Source organism: Echiichthys vipera (genome assembly GCF_963691815.1).
Source record: "Echiichthys vipera genome assembly, chromosome: 16".
In the NCBI taxonomy this organism is placed as follows: domain Eukaryota; kingdom Metazoa; phylum Chordata; class Actinopteri; order Perciformes; family Trachinidae; genus Echiichthys; species Echiichthys vipera.
The window spans coordinates 2910911-2934685 of NC_139841.1; the positions used below are offsets into that span (position 1 = coordinate 2910911).

General features: G+C 39.2%; 1 protein-coding gene across 1 annotated transcript in view; it reads right to left on the reverse strand.

Moving 5' to 3' along the window:
- LOC310959147 (LIM/homeobox protein LMX-1.2-like) overlaps positions 1 to 23775 on the reverse strand; it is a gene marked incomplete at its 3' end in the record, with an annotated part of 93133 nt that overhangs the window by 18042 nt on the left and 51316 nt on the right. Inside the window, exons 3-6 of the mRNA XM_083930394.1 lie at positions 6363 to 6595; positions 3908 to 4074; positions 3327 to 3404; positions 768 to 849 (exon numbers count right to left, since the gene is read on the reverse strand). Of these exons, the coding sequence (XP_083786520.1) occupies positions 768 to 849; positions 3327 to 3404; positions 3908 to 4074; positions 6363 to 6595 (560 nt within the window). The remainder of the gene's footprint in view (positions 1 to 767; positions 850 to 3326; positions 3405 to 3907; positions 4075 to 6362; positions 6596 to 23775) is intronic.

The following is a 23775-nucleotide window of genomic DNA, read 5'->3' on the forward strand; positions in this document are numbered from 1 at the left end:
GTGGGAGGGTTGGGTTCTTTTAACTTTCTTCTCCTGATTTTATTTAATGTTTCTCTTTTTCTGTACATCTCTGTAAGGCACGTAGCGATACTTTTCTGTATGTAAAGTGCCATATAAATAATGGTTGATTTGATTTGATTTGTACAACAAATGTTTTTTTTTTCAAAGCATATAAATAAATACATATCTAACACAATATATCTCACCAGTCATCCATAAGGCTTCATCTCATAACATCAATTTCAAACAACCTCCATTTGCTGGTTTGCTTAGCTCATTTGGTTAACAACAGCAGCTTCCACTGTAATAAACCCTACTGCTATGCCAATATTGACATGCTGGAAGTCCCTGAACAGATAGAGACAGTGCTTGCCAAAGCACTGAGAACCTTATCTAAACTGTCTGCTCATATACGCTGTGAGACAACAGTGGCAATAAGCCTTTAGCTATGAGGAGCTGTGCTGCAATGAGAATCATGGCTGTGGCCCACATTTTATAGCTCCATCGGAAAAGCTCATATTTACCAGCAGAGATGTCACTCTGGCTTCAGAGTATGGCACTAATTCTAAAGCCTACAAAACTGGAAGTGTTTGCTGAGTGACTCCACTCTGTTTATTGCTTCTATAATAAATGTAATATTTCAAGCTGTTTCTCCAAATAATGCATACATTACCTAGCTTTCAGTAATCACCATCATTACAATTATAATGCACAGATTACATCTTGCAGATGGACATCAATTATCAGAGAAAGCAGCTAACCAGTACAGTATAATTCCTCACCTTGGCCTAGCCTTTGGCTGTTGTGTTGCTCTTGCTGTTGCTGTTGTCTGCGGGCTAACTTCTTCATCTGTAAATAGATAAACACAGTATAAAGGTTGGTATGTGGCTGAGGAGATACCGACTAAACAGCTGTGGAAGAGCTCACACTTCTCTAAATTATATATTTAAAATGTCAAATTACCAACAAACGTCTGAGGAGTGTAATAAATAACATGTAAACAATTAAAAAGGTGTGATATGGAATATTATGGTGTTTAGGATCAGCAAACAGTGAGGATACATTAGAAAGCAGGGTGTCATTCACTGCTTAAAGTTGTACTCCATAAGAATTGAGATATGTTGTTTCTAGCGGCCTCTGTGGCAGTAAGAAGTAACTGCAGGTGAGCCTTCATCTTGTCAAGGTCACTGTGTGTTGATTATTTATTTATATATTTTTTTGGTTCTTTTGTAAAGTTATTTGAAACACATTCACCTCTCTACTTCCAGTCCGTCCCCTATATGTTCCCCTCTTAAATCTTAAATGTTCCTATTACACTTCCGTCCTTACTACAAGACTGACTCAGAAGGTGAGGTTCCCAATTTGATGCGCTCCTGGCCCTCCGTTGCTAGGGTTAGCAAAACCATCACAAAAACAAAAATAACACAAAAAGTGCCGTGAAAGTTCAAAAAAAAGAAAGGTGTTCATCCTCTCCCAGTCTCCGGAGAAGAGTCGCCAAAAGTTGGGCAAAAACCAGAACACAAACACAACAAAAACTTTTTAAAAAACCACGGGAGCTGCTGTTACAGGCTGCCACATAGTACGGCGCCATAGCAACTTATACTTTAAAGCAACATTATGCAAGTATTTTACCTTAAAATAACAGCTTCAAAACTAATTTGATGTTACCCTGTTTTGTGATGGGGAGAATACTGCATCTGTCATTCCTACCCTGCAACCTGAATGCCTGTTCTCTGTAGACATCATGGAGAGGCGAAGAGACCAGAGAGGACGTTGAGTTGCCAGGAGGAGAAAAGGAAAGACTGACTGAGCAAGAGGCTGCCAGACGGGCTTTTAGGTGTCAGGGCAGATGGCATCTTGGACTAGTAAGTAAGATGTCTTGCTATGTCTTGAGTTGTCCTAGTTTTTGATAATGGGTAATCTAATTAGAGCAAATGCATGTGTACACCTGTCTCTTTGTGTTGGTTGTGTCTATGTGTCTACCTATATGTTGTGCTGCAGAGACTGTGTGCTGAGATTTTCTTCCATGATGAAAACAAACTCCACTGATTGATTGTCTTTTATTTTTGATGATAGAGGAGAAATGGTAAAACAGTGACCATTACAACATACAGCATCTTTATCAAACATTTCAGCATTGGTTGTGTTATATTTTAGACTATGTGACTTGAGTGTCTTGTAGATTGTTAACTGACTGCAGTAAAAGGCCTATTGGATATTCTAGACTTTGACAAGCTCACTCTCCCAAATGCCACCAAGCCGAGCAAAGATTAGATTATAATTATTGATCCACTGAAGCTTAACGGATGTAGAACTGGTTTAGACAATTAAGCACATTTGGCAAAAAAATGTTTTTATATGAGACCATTTTCACAATATTTTGACATCAATTCTGATTGCATTGTGATTTCATATCTGGTAGGCAAAGTTACTGGACCTGACAACAAACATGGTTCTTCTCAGGCAAATTCTTTTGGAAATACCTGTCAGAGATATAAAACGTTAAACATATGTTACATTGGGCATTTACTGTAATCCCTCACCCCATTCATTTTTCTATTACTTATCAATTAATTTGACATGATATTTTTGTTTACATTTGGTTTAATATGCTTTGAATTGAATAATATAAAAAAGATTAGTTCAATATCTAATATATTAGATGTAAAAATGACTTGAATTTAGGTAGGTTGTTACCAGGCACACAGACATCTTGGACATGTCATGGAAACACAAACTCAAAAACAGTCACATTTTTTGATTGCACCCAGAATGTTCTGTCAGCGTCACTTAGGGACTTCAAGAGTTAAAATTATGGCCTTTGCAGAACATTTAAAGGTTGTGTGACACCTGTGTCACTGTACAGTTATCACAGTAGCTTCTGTGAAGTGAAACAGATCGGTACACTGGTCAATGTCACTGGTGCACGCTGCTGCCAGAGTTAAAAGATGTGGCAAATCAACTCCAATGGCCATGCTAGAAAACAGATCAACATCGGACATTAGAGTCCTGCAGAGAGAGTCTGGCCTTTTCCAAGGTGTGTTTACAAGTTGTAGTCCTGCAACTGCAAACTCAGTTTTGATACAGACTAGTTAAATGCAGGTTGCTAGCTCAGAGGCTCTTGTTATTGTTGTTTCCCATAGAGAAGTGGTTTGAAGAAGGTAACATGCAGATAGTGGAAGGGGAGCCAAAGCTGGGACAAAGCCTGATATCCGGCCATGCACTGTGTTCAGGCTTTGTCCCTGTACTGTTCTTCCAGTGGACCAGGATACCTTCCATCCAACATGTTGTATACAATGTTGTTTCTGATGTGCTGCTTTACTGACCTTTGCTCTCTGGTTCTGGAACCAGACCTGGACAACACGTACACTGAGTCCTGTCTCTGCAGCCAGGGTCTCTCTCACCTGCAAGTTAAAGCACACTTGTCACTCATTCTTACACATTAGGGTCATTTGCCATGCATACAGTATTTTCCAATGTAAGATGGACATTATTTTAATTCACATTATTTCTGCCTAAAACAATCAACATAATTAAATATAAGATTCATTTAGTATCAGAATAAGCTGTTAATATCCACTGTGTTAAAGTTGATAGTTTACATCTGGATACATCTGTTGACTCAGAAATCTAAATGTCTTAGGAATTCTAAAATGCTTGTGACATGTTCAATCATAACATCAAACAGGAATTATTATTTTAAGGAATTATTTTTGTGTGGTATGCAGTTTTTGTATGTGTTGTGCCTTCCTGCTGTTGAAGTATTTTTACTTTTTACTTTTACTAACAGTACAGCTCTCAGTCGGATTTTCTGATTTCACTGGATGAAACAAGGGTATAGTTCAGTGCATAAATTTCTTAATTCTTTCTTAATTTGTATTCTTCCATAATAATCTTCTGTGCTCACCTTTCTGCAGGGTTTTGAGGAGACCTCAAAAGAGGCCTTGAAGGCTCTCCTCTGCTGGGTGGTGAGGATGGTTCGTGGCCGTTTGGGCCGGCGAGGGTCATTGCTGCCTTTCCCTGCTGCAGGGCTCCTCTCTGACTTCACATCCACATCCTCATCCTCACTCTTATCTGCCACCAGACAGAGAGAGAAACAATCTCAATGATTTTATTTTACTGAAGATTTGACTTGATTGTAACTTTGTGTCTATTTGCATTTAAATTCACCTTTTCTCCACTTCCGGCTTTCTCAAAGTGCAGATGCTTTTCCTCTTATACACCTCTTATATTCTTGCTTTCCTTCTATGATAAATTACAAGCTGTGGCTCATGGATACTTATAAATCACTGGGAATATAAACTTTTTGTAGATAGTAGACTATTTCTACGACTTTCCTAGTACTGCGTAAGCTTGGCCTACCAATAGCATAAGCCTGCAGTGAGATGTGACACTTAGCTAAAGCTAATTAGCAGCAAGATGCCTCCCTTCTCTGAAGACAACTACCATAAACGTTTACAGAAGATTGCAGTACTGGAAACCAAAAATCACAGGTTAGATGTGAGTGTGGAAGTGAATAGACAATGTGGGAATGAAACAACCTTACCATGGACTCAAAACAGTGGACAAGATAATGCTAACACATGGCTAGTTAGCACTACAAAGAAACAGGAAGACTGTGTACAGGGTAACAAACCTACAAGTTATCACTGGAACTGTCTTGGTGCTACGCATAAGAGTAAATCCTCTCCCTGGGAAATGTGAGGGAGATTAACGGGCAGAGCCTAGCGCATTGAGATTTGTGATGCGAACGTCTGGCCAGCTCTACCATCCGGGCATAGCACCTCTTCAAGCCCTGCTCCTAGCAGGAAAGCTCCTGAAGGGAGAAATAACAACAAACCTCCTAAACAACTACATGTACAACTAGAGAACCGATTTGCTCCACTGCTAAATCCTGCTGCCTCGATATTCAACCAACAGGCCTTTTCAAATATGGCCTCAGATCTTCTACAGATTGTAAACACGTCTCTTCTTTCAGGTGTTTTCGAGGTGCATTCGACACAGTCGATCACAACATGTTACTAGACAATCTGGAAAGCTTTCTGGCACAGCATTAAAATGGTTTGATTCCTACTTGAAGGACAGGGACTACTTTGTGTCAATCGCTAAATACACATTTGAGCGGGCAAAAATTACATGTGGAGTTCCCCAAAGACTCCATTCTGGGGCCTCTTCTGTTTAATATCTACATACTGCCACTGGCTCACATCATGAATAACAACAACAACATACGTATGTTACCATAGCTACGCAGACGACACACAAATCTACATAACTATATCAACAAGCGACTATAGTCCAATACATGCACTGAGCAGATGCATCACGCAAATCCCCGATTGGATGGAGCAGAATTTTCTCCAATCACAAATAAAAATTTAAATTATTGTTTTTGGAGCCAAGGAAGAACGATAATTCAGAATGCTGCTGCCCGAGTCCTCACTAAGACCAAAAAAGTCGCTCATTTCACTCCAGTCCTCAGATCTTTACATTGGCTTACTGTCTGTCAAAGAACAGAATTTAAAATACTTCTTTTTGTCAATGTCCCGCTTGCCTATTGGGTGGAATATTGGAACAGATGAAAATGTATTATTTTGAATCTATCTATCTGTCTGTCTGTCTCTATCTAATATCTATCTTATCTTAACATGAAAAGTGTTCAGTTTTTATGCTCCAAAAATCTGGAACAAACTTCGAGAAAACTGCAGGTCTGCTGTAAATCTTCTTTTAAATCAAGACTGAACACTTCTCTGCTTGCTGCTGCCTTTCAGTAAACAAAACAATTGCTTACTGTTTGTACCGCACTGTAACTTCTATTACCTTTCTCAAAAAATAATTGACAACAGAAAATTCCTTCTCTGAAAGTGCTTCTCTTGCTTTTGATGATCTTATTGATCTTATGATATGTGTTGTCCAATGTTTTTATTATTTTATAATTGAATGACTGATGATTGAATGATTGCCATCTGAGTATGCAACTAAACTGTGAATTGCTAAGATTATTTTGTGGGTTTGTAGCCCACTACCTGTTCAATTTAGAAGCGGTTCGCGGCTTCCAAGTAAGTATGTTGTACGCCAAATTAATGTGGGGAGGACCCCACAGCCTGCCACAAATTGTTGGATTTACTGACTAAGTTCTAAACTCATAAGCAATCATTTTCATTGACTATACATTCATTGCCTTATGTTGTGTCATTGATGCTGTTAAAATCCATCGCAGGCAAGGTAAAATGCAACTGTAATGATTGTAATGAGAACTGTCAATTTAGAGATTAATACATAGGCTAATGTAATTGATTGGATGTGTTTTCAAATGCACTATAGCACTATAGGATAACCTGCAAGAGAATCCCCAGTGTTACCTGAATCCGAGTTGTCTGGACTGACTGTGCTGAGCAGGTCACTCCCCTTCTCATAGTCACTCTTGCACAGCAGCTGACCTTGTTTCAGAACAAACTTGTCTCCTTTGCACAGCTGCCGATCACAGATGCAGCAGCAGAAGCAGCTGAGATGGTAAACACTCTCCAGAGCTCGCATTACAAACTCTGTAGGTGCTATATTCTCAAGACAGCCGCTGCACTTGGTGGTAAACAACCTGAGGAAACAAGAGAGAAAGGAGTGTTAAAGTCATAATCCGCAAGGTTTCACGGTCACTATATGTGTTGACTTTTAATCTGTTCTTTTGTCAACTTTATTGAAATACATTCACCTCTGTACTTCCAGTCTGTCCCTTATACAGTATGTTACCTTCTTAAATACACACACACACATTCCTATTACACTTCTAGACTTACTACAAGCCTGACTCAGAAGTCGGATTTCTGATTACACTCAGTGGCCCTCATTTATCAATCTTGCGTAAAAACGAGCGCAGAATTGGTCGTACAACAGGACACACGTGTGATTTATGAAACATTCGTATCTGACCAATCTCAGCGTACGAATGAGCGGGCCTTGATAAATGCGGCGGCTGAATTCGATCGTCATTAACATCTTACGCCCTTAAATATTCCTGGTTCGGAGGCCTCGCCCACTGAGGTCAAACATGGAGACAAGGAAGACTGGGAAGAAAATAAACTTTTTCCGACACAGAGATCTGCATCCTGACATCTGACATGGAGCAAAATAAAGATGTGCTTTTTGGCAGTCTTAAGAGTGGAATAAAAGGGGCCCATAAAAACGCTGTAGGGAAAAGCATAACGGAGGCAGTCAGCCCAAAGCAGCGCTCCACTGTGACCCGTGTGAGGGTGTGCGCACTGCTGAACCTGCGCTCCTGCTCTGTAGCGGGGTTTGCCAGCGGGGTTATTAGGTATTCCGTTAGAGGATAACCTCTGTCACCTAGAAGAACCCTACCAAAATGTTAATCATCTGATACCTTGTTTGATTTAATGCAATTTATCGAGGGTAGCCACTTACCGAGAAGATGACTTTGGCTCTGCAGTGCGCCTTGCTGCAGTGCGCCTTGCTGCAGCCGCGCGCCAACACATTCATTCACTCATTCATCTTCAACCGCTTGTCCCTGTCGGGGTCGCGGGGGGCTGGAGCCGAGCTGTTTTGAAATATAAAAGAATCGTGTGTCCCCCTGGCCACCACGTTTAAAAGCGATAGCTTGGCATCACAAATCACCTGTACATTTTTAGAGTGGTAGTTTTTGCGATTAATGAATGCGTAATCATTCATGGATGGTGCCTTCAGAAGAGAGAGTACATTCAATTGCTCCAACCACAATTTTAATTTTTTTTATTATCAGATATTATTAGAATCTGTTTTGATCTGTTCTTAATATGTGACTGCTTATGCTTAATGACAGCTGAGGTTTGTCAATTATTTTCAGCCAGATTTCGCTGTGCTGCACCCCAAATACACAGGCTCAAGTTTGCGTACATGATCTCAGACCAGACATGAGATTTGATCGTAGCTCCCGCTCACGTCCAAATTGATAAATGCCCAAGTTTGCAAGGAAATGGTCGTACGCACGTTTTTCTGCCGTACGTTCGTTTGATAAATGAGGGCCAGTGTCTGTATTCTCTGAAAGTCTGAAAAACACTTGGGAGTTGGTTCCACAGGAGAGGAGCTTGGCCTCCCATTCTACTTTTGGAGACTCTAGGAACGACAAGTAGCCCTGCAGTCTCAGAGCGCAGCGATCTAGTCGGGTAATACGGTACTATGAGCTCTTTAAGATACGACGGAGCCTGACCATGAGAGCTTATAGGTAAGGAGAAGGATTTTAAATTAGATTTTAGATTTCACAGGTAGCCAGTGCAAAGAAACTCATACAGGAGAAATATGTTTTTGATTTGTTTTAGTTAGTAGACGAGCTGCAGCATTTTGGACCAACTGGATACTCTTAACAGACTTATTGGAGCAGCCAGATAATAAGGAGTTGCAGTAGTCCAGCCTAGAAGTAAAAAATGCATGGACTAGTTTTTCTGCATCTTTCTGAGACACAATGTTCCTAATTTTCGCAATATTATGCAGGTGAAAATATGCATTCCTTGTCGTTAGTTTTATGTGAGAATCGAAGGACATATCCTGATCAAAAATAACACCTAGATTCCTTACTGTGGTGCTGGAGGACAACATAACATCATCCAGAGTAACAATGTCTTTAGCTATAGAGTTTCAGAGGCCTTTGGGGCCAAGTACAATGACTTGAGTTTTATCTGAGTTTAACATCAGAAAATTGCAGGTCATCCCGCTTTTTATTTCCTTAATGCACATTTGAAGTTTATCTAACTGATCGGTTTCTTCTGGTTGTTCGACAAATATTTAAAATTGAAATTGTGTATCATCAGCATAACAAGGAAAGTTTATGGAGTGCTTCCTTATAATATTTCCTAAGGGAAGCATATATAAGGTGAAAATAATCGGTCCAAGGACAGAACCCTGTGGAACTCCGTGACTAACTTTAGTGTGCATGGAGGATTCGTCATTAACATGTACAAACTGAGATCTATCTGATAAAAATGACTTAAACCAGCTCAGTGCGGTTCCTTTAATGCCAATTAGATGCTCCAGTCTCTGTAGCAGGATGTGATGGTCAATAGTGTCGAAGGCAGCACTAAGATCTAGTAAAATAAGTACTTTGTCTAAAGCTATTAGAAGGTCGTTAGTAGTTTTTACCAGTGCTGTGTCAGTGCCATGACTCACTCTAAATCCTGACTGGAAGTCTGCAAATAACTCATTATCATGTAAAAAGTCACACAGCTGATTGGCAACTAATTACTCGAGGATCTTAGAGAGAAAAGGAAGGTTAGATATAGGTCTATAGTTTGCTAATACCTCAGGATCAAGACTGGGCTTTTTAAGAAAGGTTTAATTACAGCTACTTTAAAAGACTGTGGTACATAACCTGCTGATAAAGACATGTTAATCAAATCTAATACAGGAGTGCTAACTAAAGGTAACACTTCTTTAAGTAACCTAGTTGGAGTCTAGGAGACAAGTAGAGGGCTTTGATGCTGAAATAGTAGATGTTAATTTGTTAAGGTCAACTGTAGAAAAGCAGTCCAAGAACATATCATGTCGTAAAGTTGGTTCCGGGGTTCCTGGGTTTGAAGAAAAATTGGTGCCAAGCGAGTTGATTTTGTCTGTAATAGTTATAATTTTGTCATTAAAGAAGGTCAAGAAGTCGTTACTACTGAGGGTTATAGGAATACATTGCTCAATAGAGCTGTGGCTCTCGGTCAGCCTGGCTACAGTGCTGAAAAGAAATCTAGGATTGTTCTTATTCTCCTATATTAAAGATGAATAATAGGTTGCGCTGGCATTTCGGAGGGCCTTCCTATAATTTTTGGACTTTCATGTCAAACTAAGCGAGATTCCTCCAATTTAGTAGAGCGCCATTTACTTTCCAATTTTCACGATACTTGTTTTAATTCACAAGTTTGTGAGTTATACCATGGAGCTAACTTCCTCTGTTTCATTATCTTCTTTTTTAAACGGAGAAAAAGAGTAGAGTGTTGTTTGTAGTGAGCCTGCAACACTGTCAACAAGGTGATCAATTTCAGAGAAACTAACGTTAGTGCAGGAATCTTGAATATTAGGATAAGGCATTAAAGTAAATGCAGATGGAATCACTTCCTTAAATTTAGTTATAGCACTATCAGATAAACATCTAGTGTAGAAACTTTTGCCCAGAGGTCAGTAGTCCTGTAATACAAATTCAAAAGTTGTGAAATAATGGTCTGATAAAATAGGATTATGTGGAAAGAATATTAAGTCATTGATTTTCACACCATAAGCCAAAAGGGGTGTGGGTGTGATTAAAACAGTAAGTAGGTTTATGTACACTCTGACTAAAACCAATCGAATCTAATAGAGAGATAAACGCAATACTAAGGCTATTATTATCAACATCCACGTGAATATTAAAATTTCCTACAATGATTACTTTATCAGATTTAAGGATTAAATTTAACAGAAACTCTTAGAATTCAGATAGAAATTCAGAGTACGGACCAGGAACATGGTACACTATAACAAGTATAATATGCTGCACAGTTTACCAGGTTGAATGTGAAAGACTAAGAACAAGACTTTCAAATGAATTATAATTTAGTTTAGGTTTAGGGTTGATTAATAGGCATGAGTCATAAATAGCTGCAACATCTCCTCCTCGACCATTGCCTCGAGGAATATGAGTATTAATATGACTGGAAGGAGTGGATTCATTTAGGCTAACATATTCTTCAGGACACAGCCTATGTTTCAGTCAGACAGAGTAAATCAATATGGTTATCTGATATCAGATCGTTTACTAATACAGCTTTAGATGACAGAGATCTGATGTTTAAAAGTCCACATTTTTATTTTCACAGCATAATTAAACCTATTTAGGACTTGATTACAAAAAAAACCATTCTAGTCTGTGTGTTTAGGTCATATCTCCATGACAACACTTTTGGACCGGGCTAATTTTTATTTTATTGGAGGTTAAAGTTAATGAATAATTAGGGGCGTGGCCTCTTGAGTGACAGCTAGCCTCTGGCCCTCACTTCTCCTTGGAGGTAAACGTCAGCCATGCCCTTTCTTGGTAAGAGGAAATGAGGCGGAGTCAAAGTCTGAGAAGATGGAGACTCCTGATTGGATCAAGTTAAGAGAACGGACCCCGACGGAGTGGCTACGTCAATTTTTTTATACAGTCAATGAAAAGCTCTGAAAAATTGACCTTCATCCGTACAAACAATAATGTCGCTTTTTCACTGTGTCTCACTTTTTGTCTGAAATTACCCAACTTTTCCTATTAAATATGTTTTTTTTCACATATGTACTTTACTCATCTTCAATAGAGGAGAATAAGAACAATCCTAGATTGATTTTCAGCACTGTAGCCAGGCTGACAGAGAGCCACAGCTCTATTGAGACATGTATTCCTATAACCCTCAGTAGTAATGACATCATGAACTTCTTTAATGACAAAATTATAACTATTAGAGACAAAATCAACTCGCTTGCACTGAGACAGCACTGGTAAAAACCCTTCTAATGACGACCTTCTAATAGCAGACAAAGGACTTGTCTCTGTACTTGTTTTACTAGATCTTACATTTGACCAATAAGTTGAATAAGTTGCACCTAATGTTATACACCTGTTTGTTCTGTATAAACAAAATAAAAAGCAATATAATTTAGGTATAAGAAAAAGGTTGTTTGGAGTCTACTGTACCTTGCAGCTTTAAGGAGCAGCTAGTGAGGCTGTAGACTTAAACAGCCTCTACTGAGGCTGTAGACTTTTAGTCCTGTTTATTTAAAAAAAATTTGTTTGGTGCAGCTTTCAATGTGAGCGTTTGTTTCAACAGAGGATTCATGAAAAGTCCTCAGTGGTTCATTTCAGTGGACCACCATCGCTAGGAGCCACCTCTTTAGAGGAGCCTCCTTGACCCCCTGGCCCTGTGCCCTATGCTTCCACACTGCTCCAGCAGCTTAACAAGCATAAAGAGGTACAGGATTAAAGAGGATAAGAGGAGTGGAGAAAGGATGAAGCAGAAAAAACAGACTGTGTGTGTTCCTTCACTGTTCTGTTGTTTGTTCTCCCTCCTCAGGGAGCTGAATGACCCAAGGGAGGCGGCTGGGTTGGTGGGTGGTGGCTTCGGGTGGCAGCTTGTTGGAGTTTTAATTAGTAGGTGTAATCAAAAGATGATTGTGAAGGAGGCAGGGGGAAATAAAAGCAGGATTCAGAGAGTGGGGATGCGCTGTTTGCTCAGCCAAAGCTCAAGAAGTCGGAGTAAGGCCTCTGGGGACTCACTTCAACATGTTTTGTAGCAGGGAAATTATCTCAGCAATCGATCAGATGCACTCATTTATTCACCTTCTGGAGCTTCACTTTACACTGAAGGAGTCAGTCAATCAGAGGTGGTGGAGTTGGAAAAAGAAGGAAGACGGGGAAGTATTTGGTGAACTGGAGGTGAAGCAAAAAATAATTTCAACCTTGAGAATAATTTCAACCTTTAGAAAATACAAACTTGACTATGACATCCCCAAAGCAATTTCAGTGAAAAGCAACTGGACTTGGTTATTTGTCTAGGAAGACGTTTCACCACTCATCCAAGAGGCTTCCTCAGTTCATTGACTATGTCATGCACGTGGCCAAAAGTATGTGGACTCCCAAACAAAATATCTAAAATCCTCACATTCCTGCCATATGCGATTCTGACACCATGGGTTTTAATGTGCTGTTTCTGGAAGTCTTTCCATCAGGTGCTGGAAGCTGGCTGCAGGGATGTTCTCCCATCCAGCCACAAGAGTATTAGTGAGGTCCAACACGGATGTCAGGTGAGTCTAGTTCATCCAAAAGGTGTTGGATTGGGTTTAGTCAAGTTCTTCCATAGCAGACTGGAAAAATCATCTCTAAAACAGAAGCCTACACAGCAAGTTTCCAAAGCATAACAGCCTGTTTAAAACACTCTTGTTGGTAACATTACCATTAAAACACTAGTCCCTACAGAGGATAGTAAGGACAGAATGGATCACAGGTGTCTCCCTGCATGCCATAGCTGACAAACCTCTAAAGCAGGCTGTGTCCAAAAGGCTACCAACATCAAACTGTGCAAAAGCTTTTTCCAACAGGCCCAAGGGCTCTGATCAAACAATTGCATTGATTTTGAACTGAACTGCACTCTCTCTCTCTCTCCCATCACTTCAACACTAGCCACTTTAATACAACACTGCAATGCTCACTGTGACACATTATTTACTTATACATATTTATCCTTTTTAATGCTACTGTCGACCATGACTGGAAAATTGATCAACTGTTTTCCAGGAAACGTGGGAACCCTGTGATAAAACAAAGTTAATGGTTCATTTTTCAGAGCCAGAGCTATAGACTATACCAAACTTAATATCTCCACCACAGATATAGTATAGAGAGGGAGTCACTGAATATAAACATCTCTGCATCTGGATTAATGAAAAGTTCTCCGTCAAATTTCTCATCTCTCTCATCTTCAACCTCTTATCCGGGTCGTGGAGGCAGCAGCTCTAGAAGGGGATCCCAAACTTCCCTTTCCCGGGCCACATTAACCAGCTCTTACTGAGGGCTCCCGAGGCGTTCCCAGGCCAGTGTGGAGATATAATCTCTCCACCTGGTCCTGGGTCTTCCCTGAGGCCTCCTCCCAGCTGGACGTGCCTGGAACACCTCCCTAGGGAGGCGCCCAGGGGGTATCCTTACTAGATTTTTTTAAATGAATTAATTCATTATTTAAATGTATTATTTATCTATTTTAATTATTTTTGCACAATTAAAAACAAAACAAATATAGGCAACATCAATAACAAACACATAAAAAAGGAAAATGTAAAGAAAGAAAAGAAACAGATTGTGCTGTTAAAAAAACCCATAGGAGTTTGTTAAGTTCCTTGCCTATAGTCAGTCATTCAGGTTTCCACTGCCTGGTTAGTCATACAGGTCAGAACCAGCATTTGAAGTCGTTCAGAGAAGAGGACTGAGCTGCAATTTCATTTAAGCTCTTCCATATCTAAACCCCCAGGTATCTAACTGAAAATGTACAGATCTCAGTGTGTAACTTTGGGAGGTGTAGCCAGTTGGCATGTTGTGTACTATACCTGTGTACATCACTATTTAGTTGGAAAAATACTTTACAGGGCATGGGGGACGATATGGACTGATATCAAATTTAAAAAAATTAACACACGTGAAAAATTTATTGATGTCAAAAATAAAAAATAATTTCTAGCTGCTTGAAAAGAGGAGCTGGGCTTTCTAGTCTGCTGCTAAATGTAGCAATTCTACAGATTAATTTTATAGGTAAGGTCATAAGGTGGGATAATAGACAATTCTGACCTGCTGCCTGGTGGTCGGAATCAGCCGCTTGTACATATACAGTCAGGGCATGAAATTGGCGGGTGAAACTGTCAATCTACATGAGCGAGTGTTGTTGACCAATCAGGTAGCCGATTGCTGCTAAGCAAGCCCCACCGTTTTCTTGGACCTTCAAATTAAAAAACGAGAAGAAGAAGAAAAAATGTGGCGGCATATTGCTGCGTGAAGAGGACAGACAGAACAAAAAGAGGATGAGGAGTCTTAATAAAAGAATACGTTTTAATACAGTGGAAAGGGACGACAAGGTTGGCGACTGGCTTGTGTACAACGCCGCAACAGAGGAGATGCACTGTCGGGATTGCAGATTGTTTGGCAAGTGGAGGAAGCAGAGGGGAGAGTCTGCTCCCCCTCCTCTTTTGAGGACTCTATGCTCTGTGCTCTGTGAAAGGGTTTTTCAATCAGTGTCTGACCTTAACATTAAAGTGTAATGTAGTTTGGTTTCTGTTCATTATTATGATTGTTATTGATGTTGTTTATCTAAATACTATTCAGTCAAAAGAGTCAAAATATGTCTTATCTTGAAAAGCAACATAAACTTACAAGTCATTTGTTATAATGTAATGTTTATTGTTAATCTAAAATTTAAAAAAAATGTTCAACCTGGGTATCTAATGACACTACAGTGACAAAGAAACAGTGACTAATGGATTGCACTTTGGTGTTAACTAAATAAATGAGATTGTCAGCGAGATGATTGGCTGTTTTTATTTCTGTTTCTTTTATTCTAATTTCTTTTGTTCTATTTCTATTCTAAATGCCTGCCACACCACGTCAGATACATATGTAAGTCATAATGTAGGTCTAGTCATTAATGAGATTAAGTTGGTTAATAACTCAACAGCACTTAAATGTGTATTCTGTAAAAGTTCAAGAATCATTCTTATGCATTTTCTGAGTAGTTCATCCTTATTTAAGGCACAAAAAAAATTTTGGCTGGTAGAAAACCACACCAAAATAGTTAGCTTCAGGCCCTGTATACAGTATATATGGTTTTTGCACCAGTGCATAAGTGGAAGTGGATGCTATATAGCAATGTGTGCCTTGGCAAAGGCTACTTTCATTGTCCATCCGTAGCCAACAATATAGTAGTTTTGTTGACTAAACACAACCAAACTGTAAAAATAATAAGTTATCCCAGTCTAGATTCAAACGATGCTTAAACCACTCACCCACAGTTAGGATGCACTTTGTCCCTTTATGCTGCTCAAAATATCCATTTACTTCAGTTTCTGTTTGCTTCATTTCCCATTTTCTTTTGTAAAGGGGCGGCTGTGGCTTGGTGGCAGAGTGGGTCGTCCTCTGATTGAGAGATTGGTGGTTCGATCCCCATCTCCCCCCGGTCCACATGTCGAAGTGTCCTTGAGCAAGACACTGAACCCCAAATTGCTCCCCGTGCTGCGCATGGGTGTGTGGATGTGGTGTGAATGATTAGATCAGATTAGATGGTATGTAGATGTCCACTGTTCACACTGTGAAGCGCCTTGAGTAGTCAGATGACTAGAAAGGTGCTATATAAGTACAAGACCATTTACCATTTAAAGGGAGACATGGAATATACAAATAAGAAATGACAATTCATGTTTTACAGGCATATTTTACAATAAAACAATCGATTTTTTTACTTAAAAAAATAAGAATTACAACATGAAATCAAACTCTTTTTTCTGTTTTGATTTCAAATTGATATGGATTGAACGGAAAATACACAGATTCTGTGGCTGTTTTATCACACGCATTGTACATAATGAATACACATATAAATCAAATGTTAAATAACATAACATCCATTAAACTGTAACACTTACAAGAACACCTTTGGTTCACCTATCCATATATATTTCTGCTGTGTGTACTACAGAAGGATGAATGGATGCATGAATTCATGAAAGAATCGCTTACCTGTAACTGCCTCTCACAAAGGGAAAACATTATTCTAGATGTGCATTCTGCACTGATGTCTCTTAACATTAGACGGGCAGGAATGATGACGTTAGCAGCATAGCTCCAACGTTAACATTACTGTTTATTATAAGCAGCTGGTTTAAAGATAACTTAACAGACATAACTGTACAATACTTCAATGGTATCGAAACGGAAACTCTAATGACCTAAGATTCCCCATAAAAAACTGGGTTTAGTTTTTTTTTTTTATTGATATGATATATCACATACTGTAGATGCTGTATAGATACCATATATATTATTTTGTGCTCAGCTCTGAGTGAAACGGCCTTAACGCACAAGCTTCAATAAACAGGCACATGTGTGTGGGCCCACAGGTAAACTATTGAGTTTTGAGTTGTTGGAGATTAAATAATATGGTTTTGAAGGTAACTTAAAGGTACTGAAATTATTCTATTTTAAGAGTATCTAACTATAAGGTGTTTATTTGAAGTTAATGGAAAGGTGTGAATCGCAAAAAGAAGAAATGGAAGTTTATTTTTGAAAACCTATTTATTTCTACCTTGAATAATTCTGTGCATTTTATTTTATTTTATTTTATTCTAAAAGTACATTCAACTCATTTCATTTTTGTGTTAATAAATACCTGTGAAGGGATTTCTGCAACTAAAGTACAGTTGTGGTGGTCATTAATAAAATAGAAAACCTTATTAAAGGTACACATTCTGAAAGTAACATGTAAAAAAGTGTTATTTTCCTACAACAAGCCCAGGCCCAGTCTAATTGTATAAACCACTCTGGCTTTATTTTTAACTACATGGGACCTGGGTTACATCTGGATCTTCAAAAATAACCAGTATTGCTGTCAAGTAAATACAGTGGAGTAAAAAAATTCCTCTGGAATGTAGTGAAGTACAAATTCAATGCTGCATAAAATGAAATAAACTAAAGTACTTTAAAATTGAATCTAAATACACAAGCTATAGCATATACACTCACTAAAGATTAAACATCACAATTAACTTTAATCCTTTTTTTTTTTTTGAAAATCACTCAATCAATAAATAAAACAATAAGGGGCATGGAAAAAAGACATCCGCCCTCCATAGAGCTGGGTCTGTTTGACGTTCCTGCCAGGGAAGGTTTGCAGAAGATTGCTGGATATATAAATTGCCTTCTCTTGGCAACAAAGCATAACAAAATCTGATGCCAAGTACCACACAGAGAGAGTCAAAGTAAGTGAAGGTGATACGATAGCCAAGAAGTCCTTAAGCAGTCCTCAGGCCCATTAAGTGTAAGACTGTATGAATGAATGAACTGAATACTTTCAAAGCTTCTGTTGAGGTTTGTGTTTGTTGTCATATGTTATGACATCATCACCCCCCAAAAAATGCAAACATACCAAATCCAGATCAGACTGGAGACGTTGAGAGACTGCTGAGTACTTGGTCTCTTCCTACTTTTGTACAGAAAACCCTCATTATATATTGTGATTATTGTAAATGACATACGACATAGTCAACAGCAAGTAGGATTTATTAGCAACAGTCAATTCATTTGATTACCAGAAACTTTTAGCTCCCTGGCGATCTCCCTCCAGCCAGCTGTCATCTTATTTAGTTTTTTTTATGGTGAAATTATATATTACATATATGCTGTATAGATACCATATATATACCGTATAGATCAGATAAAAGTTCAGCTCAGAATGACACACCGCATTGCTCACAGCCAGTTCCAGGTCGTTCCAATAGAAAACAATGCAATTAAATAGATTTTGCTCATTCGTGTTGCATTCAGTTAGGACAAGGTGTAAGTAACATTATGCTATGGAAGAAATCTTTATCTGCAAATTAAGTTGTTTAATAGTCAAATGTTGATTTAGAATTCAAATGTCAATGTTATGAATGAAGCTTCAAAATTTCAAGCTGTTCACTATAGCCCAAATTTGGTGACAGAATACGAATGTTAGGCATGTTACTTAAAAAGGTAATTAGTTACAGCTACTGGTTACTTCACCCAAAAAGTAACTGAATTAGTTACAGAGTTACAAATTATGAAAACTTGCCCAATGTTTACCATTAATATCTACAATAATGGTACAGACGTGGTCCAAGGATCTGAAAACTGTCTGGAAAATTTTCGAAATAATTTCCAGAAAATGAAAGAGGAAGCTGGAAAGAAAGTGAAGGAAATGTCAACATATTCAGTGTCTGACAGCACAAACAAGATGGAAAGCTTCATCATATCCAGCAACCCTTCAGTTAATCTCTCTCCTGAATCCACTCCTAGATTCACCAACAATGTATCTAACTATCAAAGAAGGTTTCTCAGTGTTAGAGAGGGAATTCATCACACTCTATCTCTTAGTTACCTCTCCCAAAACATTACAAGTGGATAAAGAAAAATCTCACTGAGTACACCAATTTATTTAGCAACACTCATATACAAACTATGCTTGATAGTTTTCTGTACAATCAATGCCTGCTAAACAAAGATAGCATTAATTCGGCCTCTAAAGATTTGAATCAGATATTTATGAAATTAGCAAAAAAGTCTAAAATGATATGATCAAATGCCAAATCGAATAAAAAGCAAGCAAAGGAACAATGGCTTGACAATGAATGTTCCCTCCTCAGAAAGCATCTCAGAAATCTGTCAAACAAGAAACCTAACGACCCTGAAAACCAAGAACTGCGCAATGAATACCACACAGCCCTTAAACAATATAGGAAAATGATCAACCAAAAAAAGGCAGAATATACTGAAGAGGAATTAATTCAAATTGAAAAGGTAATGGACCAAAATTATTTTTGGAACCTGTGAAAAAAACATAATCCAACCCATAATAAAAATAGCACTCAAATTCAGAATGGCAATGTCTGGAAAAACTATTCCTCAAATGTATATCTAAATCCAGAAAGTGGTGGTTTATACACACAGCAGATATCAACAATTGACTAAATGAAATAATTAGAAACTGCGATAAAAGACAAAGACCAAAATGCTTTGGATGGTCTAATTACGATCGAGGAACTACAAGAAAAACTTTCTGATCTTAAAAATGGAAAGGCTTGTGGCACTGATGGTATCAGGACAGAAATGTTGAAACACAGTAGAAATTAACTTAAACTGGCTATACTCAAATTATCTAATTTAGTGTTAACAAATGAAATCTACCCTAGTGACTCCCCTCCCCCCACTGGGGAAGTCTGATCACAACCTGGTTCACCTACAGCCACTGTATACCCCCCTGGTCCAAAAACAGCCGGTGACAACTCAGGAGGTGGTCCCCAGGGATGGAAAGTTCCCTGAGAGGCTGCCTTCAGGAGCAGGGACAGGGAGGCCATGAAGGCAGCACAGCAGGAGGTGAAACACTTCCTGTGAGGGAAGCTAAGGACAGCTACAGGAGAAAGGTGGAGCAGAAGCTGAGGTAGAACAACATCTGGGAAGGTGTGAGGACCATCACAGGTCACAACACAAAGACCAGAGCTACAGGGGGGACAATGGAGAGGGCGAACAAGCTGAATGACTTCTTCAACAGGTTTAACCAGTCTTTGCCCCCCCCCCACTCCAACCCTTACTGCAGCCATCTTTCCTTCTTCTCTTTACACACCTCCCCCCTGACACCACAAGAACATCCCCTCCTCCTCCACCTCAACACAATCCCCGCCTCACATCACCACAGACCAGGTCAGAGGACACCTGAGGAAGCTCCAGCCCTGGAAAGCAGCACGCCCGGATAAAGTGTGTCTGAGACTATTGAAGACCTGCGCTGAAGAACTGGGGGAACCACCACAACGGATCTGCAACCTTAGCCTGCAGCTAGGGAGAGTGTCTACCCTCTGGAAGACATCCTGCATCGTTCTGGTTCCCAAGAAGAACAGGCCCAGCGAGCTGAATGACTTCCGACTGGTGGCACTCACTTCACACCCGATGAAGACGTTTGAGCGACTCTTTCTCAGCCTCCTCAGATCCCAGGTACCACACGCCCAGGACCGCCTGCAGTTTGCGTACCAGCCAGATGTTGGTGTGGAGGATGCCATTCTCTACATGCTGCACATGTCCATCTGGATAAGGGAAGGGGCACAGCGAGGACTCTCTTCTTGGACTTCTCCAGTGCCTTTAATACCATCCAGCCCCCTATACTTCAGGACAAACTGAACAGCTGGTGATGTGGCAGAGAGGAGGACACTGGAGGTCTGCAAGGTTTTCATAACTTTCAGCCACATCACCACCGTCATCATCATCATGTCGCCATCAGGGTCAATAGTGGTCAAATAAATTTAGATAATTAAAGCCTTTCAGTTTTGAGGCTTTTACTTAAAGCGAAAATTCCCTGATTTTCATATTTAACTTGGTGAATTAAGATAGTGATTGTTGGAACAGTTGAAAGACTCACAAAGACGGGTTTGGAGAATATTATTTTGTTTCTGTCCAGTTTGAATGAAGTGTGTTTTACGATGAATTAACAAGGTAATTAATTAATCACTCAAGTCATTTAAAAGTTAAATTGATGAGTAATGCATCATCGCGATCTGCAGCATCTTCAGCGGACCTGCACTGCTACACTCAAGGAGAATTTCTGCCAAGGAGAGGAGCCAAACACCATTCATCTACCAAAATGGGCAAAGTACCCCTTTAAGTGATTATTTCCCAACTTTCTCCAAGTCTTAGTCTTACTCCAATTTCTCATCTTGCCTTAGTTTGCCTTAGTTTAAAATATATTGCTCTCTCAAAAGAAATGCCCTCAAACTTATTAATATATGTAAGGTGAGACATCATTTTCATTAAGCATTTTGGTCAGCTTGGACCTGCTACTAGTAAACATCCTGGGACGTCCTGGCACAGGGACTTAACACCAATTATACCCTTATAAATAGGCACGGCTTTCAGCAGATAAACAGGGGTGGGGTGGGTAGGGGTTGTGGATTGAGGGAGACTTTATTTCCCTCGGGGCCCCTCTCCTTACCGTCCCAGCCCTGACGCTTGATTTTAAGGAAGAATCCATCACCGCTGGTGCTGCAGGTTGTCTTCGAAGGCAGGGCACTGACACTGGCTCTGAGTCTGACAGAGAGGGCAAAGGAGGGATGACCTCCACTTTCATAAGCTGCTGCTCCAGTGTGTCTTTGTTTAAGGCAAAGAAGATTCGGGACCATTAATGTCAGAAATTGGAGGAGTCAGAATTGTGAGATTAAAGTCAATTTTATTATTTTGTTTCTCTCAAAACATGACTTAATGTAAATGTCAGAATTTTGAAAAAACAATTACAATTGTTAGTCATTTCTTTCCATTATTTGGATTTGTGTCATAGAATTGACTTTACTCAGTTCACGCAGGACTCTCACATTAAGCTTTGACCATTGTTTGCAGCAGTATGCATTCCAGTCTGGTGGTGTGGCTCTGCTAATTTGACACACTGGAGACAGACTGTCCCTGTGGAGCAACAAGGATTAGTGATAGACCAATACATTGGCCAGATGTATCGGCCAATGCGGGCTGCGTGTTGGCCAACAGTTTTTTCCCGGCATTATTAACAGACAGTCGTCCACATGCAGCTCCGTGTTGCTGGAGACGCCTTTTTAAGTTCAATAAATGTTGCTTTTTTTTAAATTTAGAATTGTAACATTTGTTATCATCATTGTGTCATTTTTATGATGTAAATTGAGGGAGGGGGTAGTATCAGTTCTAAATATCAGCTCAAGAATATCAGCAGTCCGTATCAGTCATCAGCTAAGGCTGATAAAAAAAAAAAATCGGTATTGGCAACGGCCCTAAAAAAATCCATATCGGTCGATCCCTAATGCAGATGCAGAGCTCAGGATTGCTGTTGTTTGTATAGTCCGCCTGTTGTGAGAAATAGGTCGTGGGCATAAAGACTGCAGAGTGTATGGAACATGTACCTAATGACTTCTGTGCCTGCCTGTTTCTAACTACCACATGTTCTATCATTTTAAACTGATATCCCAAATATACAGTATTTATTCAGCATAGATGAGAAATAATTCAAAAATCACACCAGGTGCTGTGCCAAAATGCGCCAAGGATGTAAAGTGGTGGGACAATGATTCTGTTGTTCTTCACAATGTTAAGAGTTAACATATATTCAAAGCACAATAAATGGAACTTACCATGAGTAAGAGATAATTTATGTGATTGATTTAAATTGGCTTTTATTGATCAACCATCATTTAATGTTTGGAGGACTGGCTTGCTTTGCTCAAACAGTACGTTTTTTTGAAGAAGCCCACTGCTACATGTAATGAAGTAATGCAGTTTAAGTCAGCCTTACTTTGTTTCCTGTCATCAAGTCATACTTTACATCTTTCACCTGTCATCGTTCAGTACAGCGGAGAGCAGGGGAAACGCATGAAAAACCAAAGCGGGTTTAAAATGTATATTTTTCTAATGTGGTGCTCATCAGTCTGGAAAAAAGAAACATTTTACCAATATTCCATTAGTCCATTAATTCCTGATAATGGACACCTCAAAGGACATTATCCTGCTTATACCTGGGTCACTTGCCAAAGAAAAAAAAGACCATTAATTTCTATACTTCATATATGAGTTTCTGTTTGTTTGTTTCTCAAACAATTACTGTTTCCCTGGCAACATCTGAGGATTTGACTAATAACTGTCATACCTATATAGTAGGGCTGTCAATGGATTCAAATATTTAATCTGATTAATCGCATGATTCTCCATAGTTAAGTTGCGATACATCTTAAATTAATCGCACTTTTTTTTAATCTGTTCTAAATGTACCTCAATGGTATATTTTCAGCCTTAATCTATAGCAATGCATATTTTTCTGTTCATATAATTATTGTTATCATTGTACTTAATAATCTGTACCTACTTACTGTCAGCTAAACAGTCAATGTGATGTGAGAAGATTGCTGTGATACAAAGTCCAGAGAGGCAAATTATGAATGAATATGAGATTTCAAAAAGCAGGATAGACTCTACATTCCCATACGTAAATAGAGGTGCAGTGTTCCCAGCAGGCCTGCTTTGAAAATGTCACTGCTGGTATTTGAATTTACCAGATCAGAGTCTGTAAATGATACTTAGAGAATGGATCTACATAATTGAGTAATGGTTTTTATATTTCAAAAACTGTTCAGGTCACATGTTTAGCCAAACACATCAGTTACACAACTGAAACACACACACACACACACACACACACATACACACACACACATACGTTCCTATTACACTTCTGTCCTTACTACAAGCCTGACTCAGAAGTTGAGGTTCCCGATATCCAATTACAAGTGAGCGCAGCATAACCATTTGTGATAATCTGGGCCGACAGACCAACGTCTGTCAGCAGAGTCACTAACATGGAGTATTATTTACATTTAGAGAGGGAATGTCTCCACAGACACACAGATTAGAATACTCAGCAAAGAGACGACAAGTGTTTTCATTAGTGGGTCACAAAAAAAGATAATTAAATAGATGGAAATCTTACGCTGTACAACTTCAAAGGCGCAATGTGTAGTTCCTGGACACATGCTCCA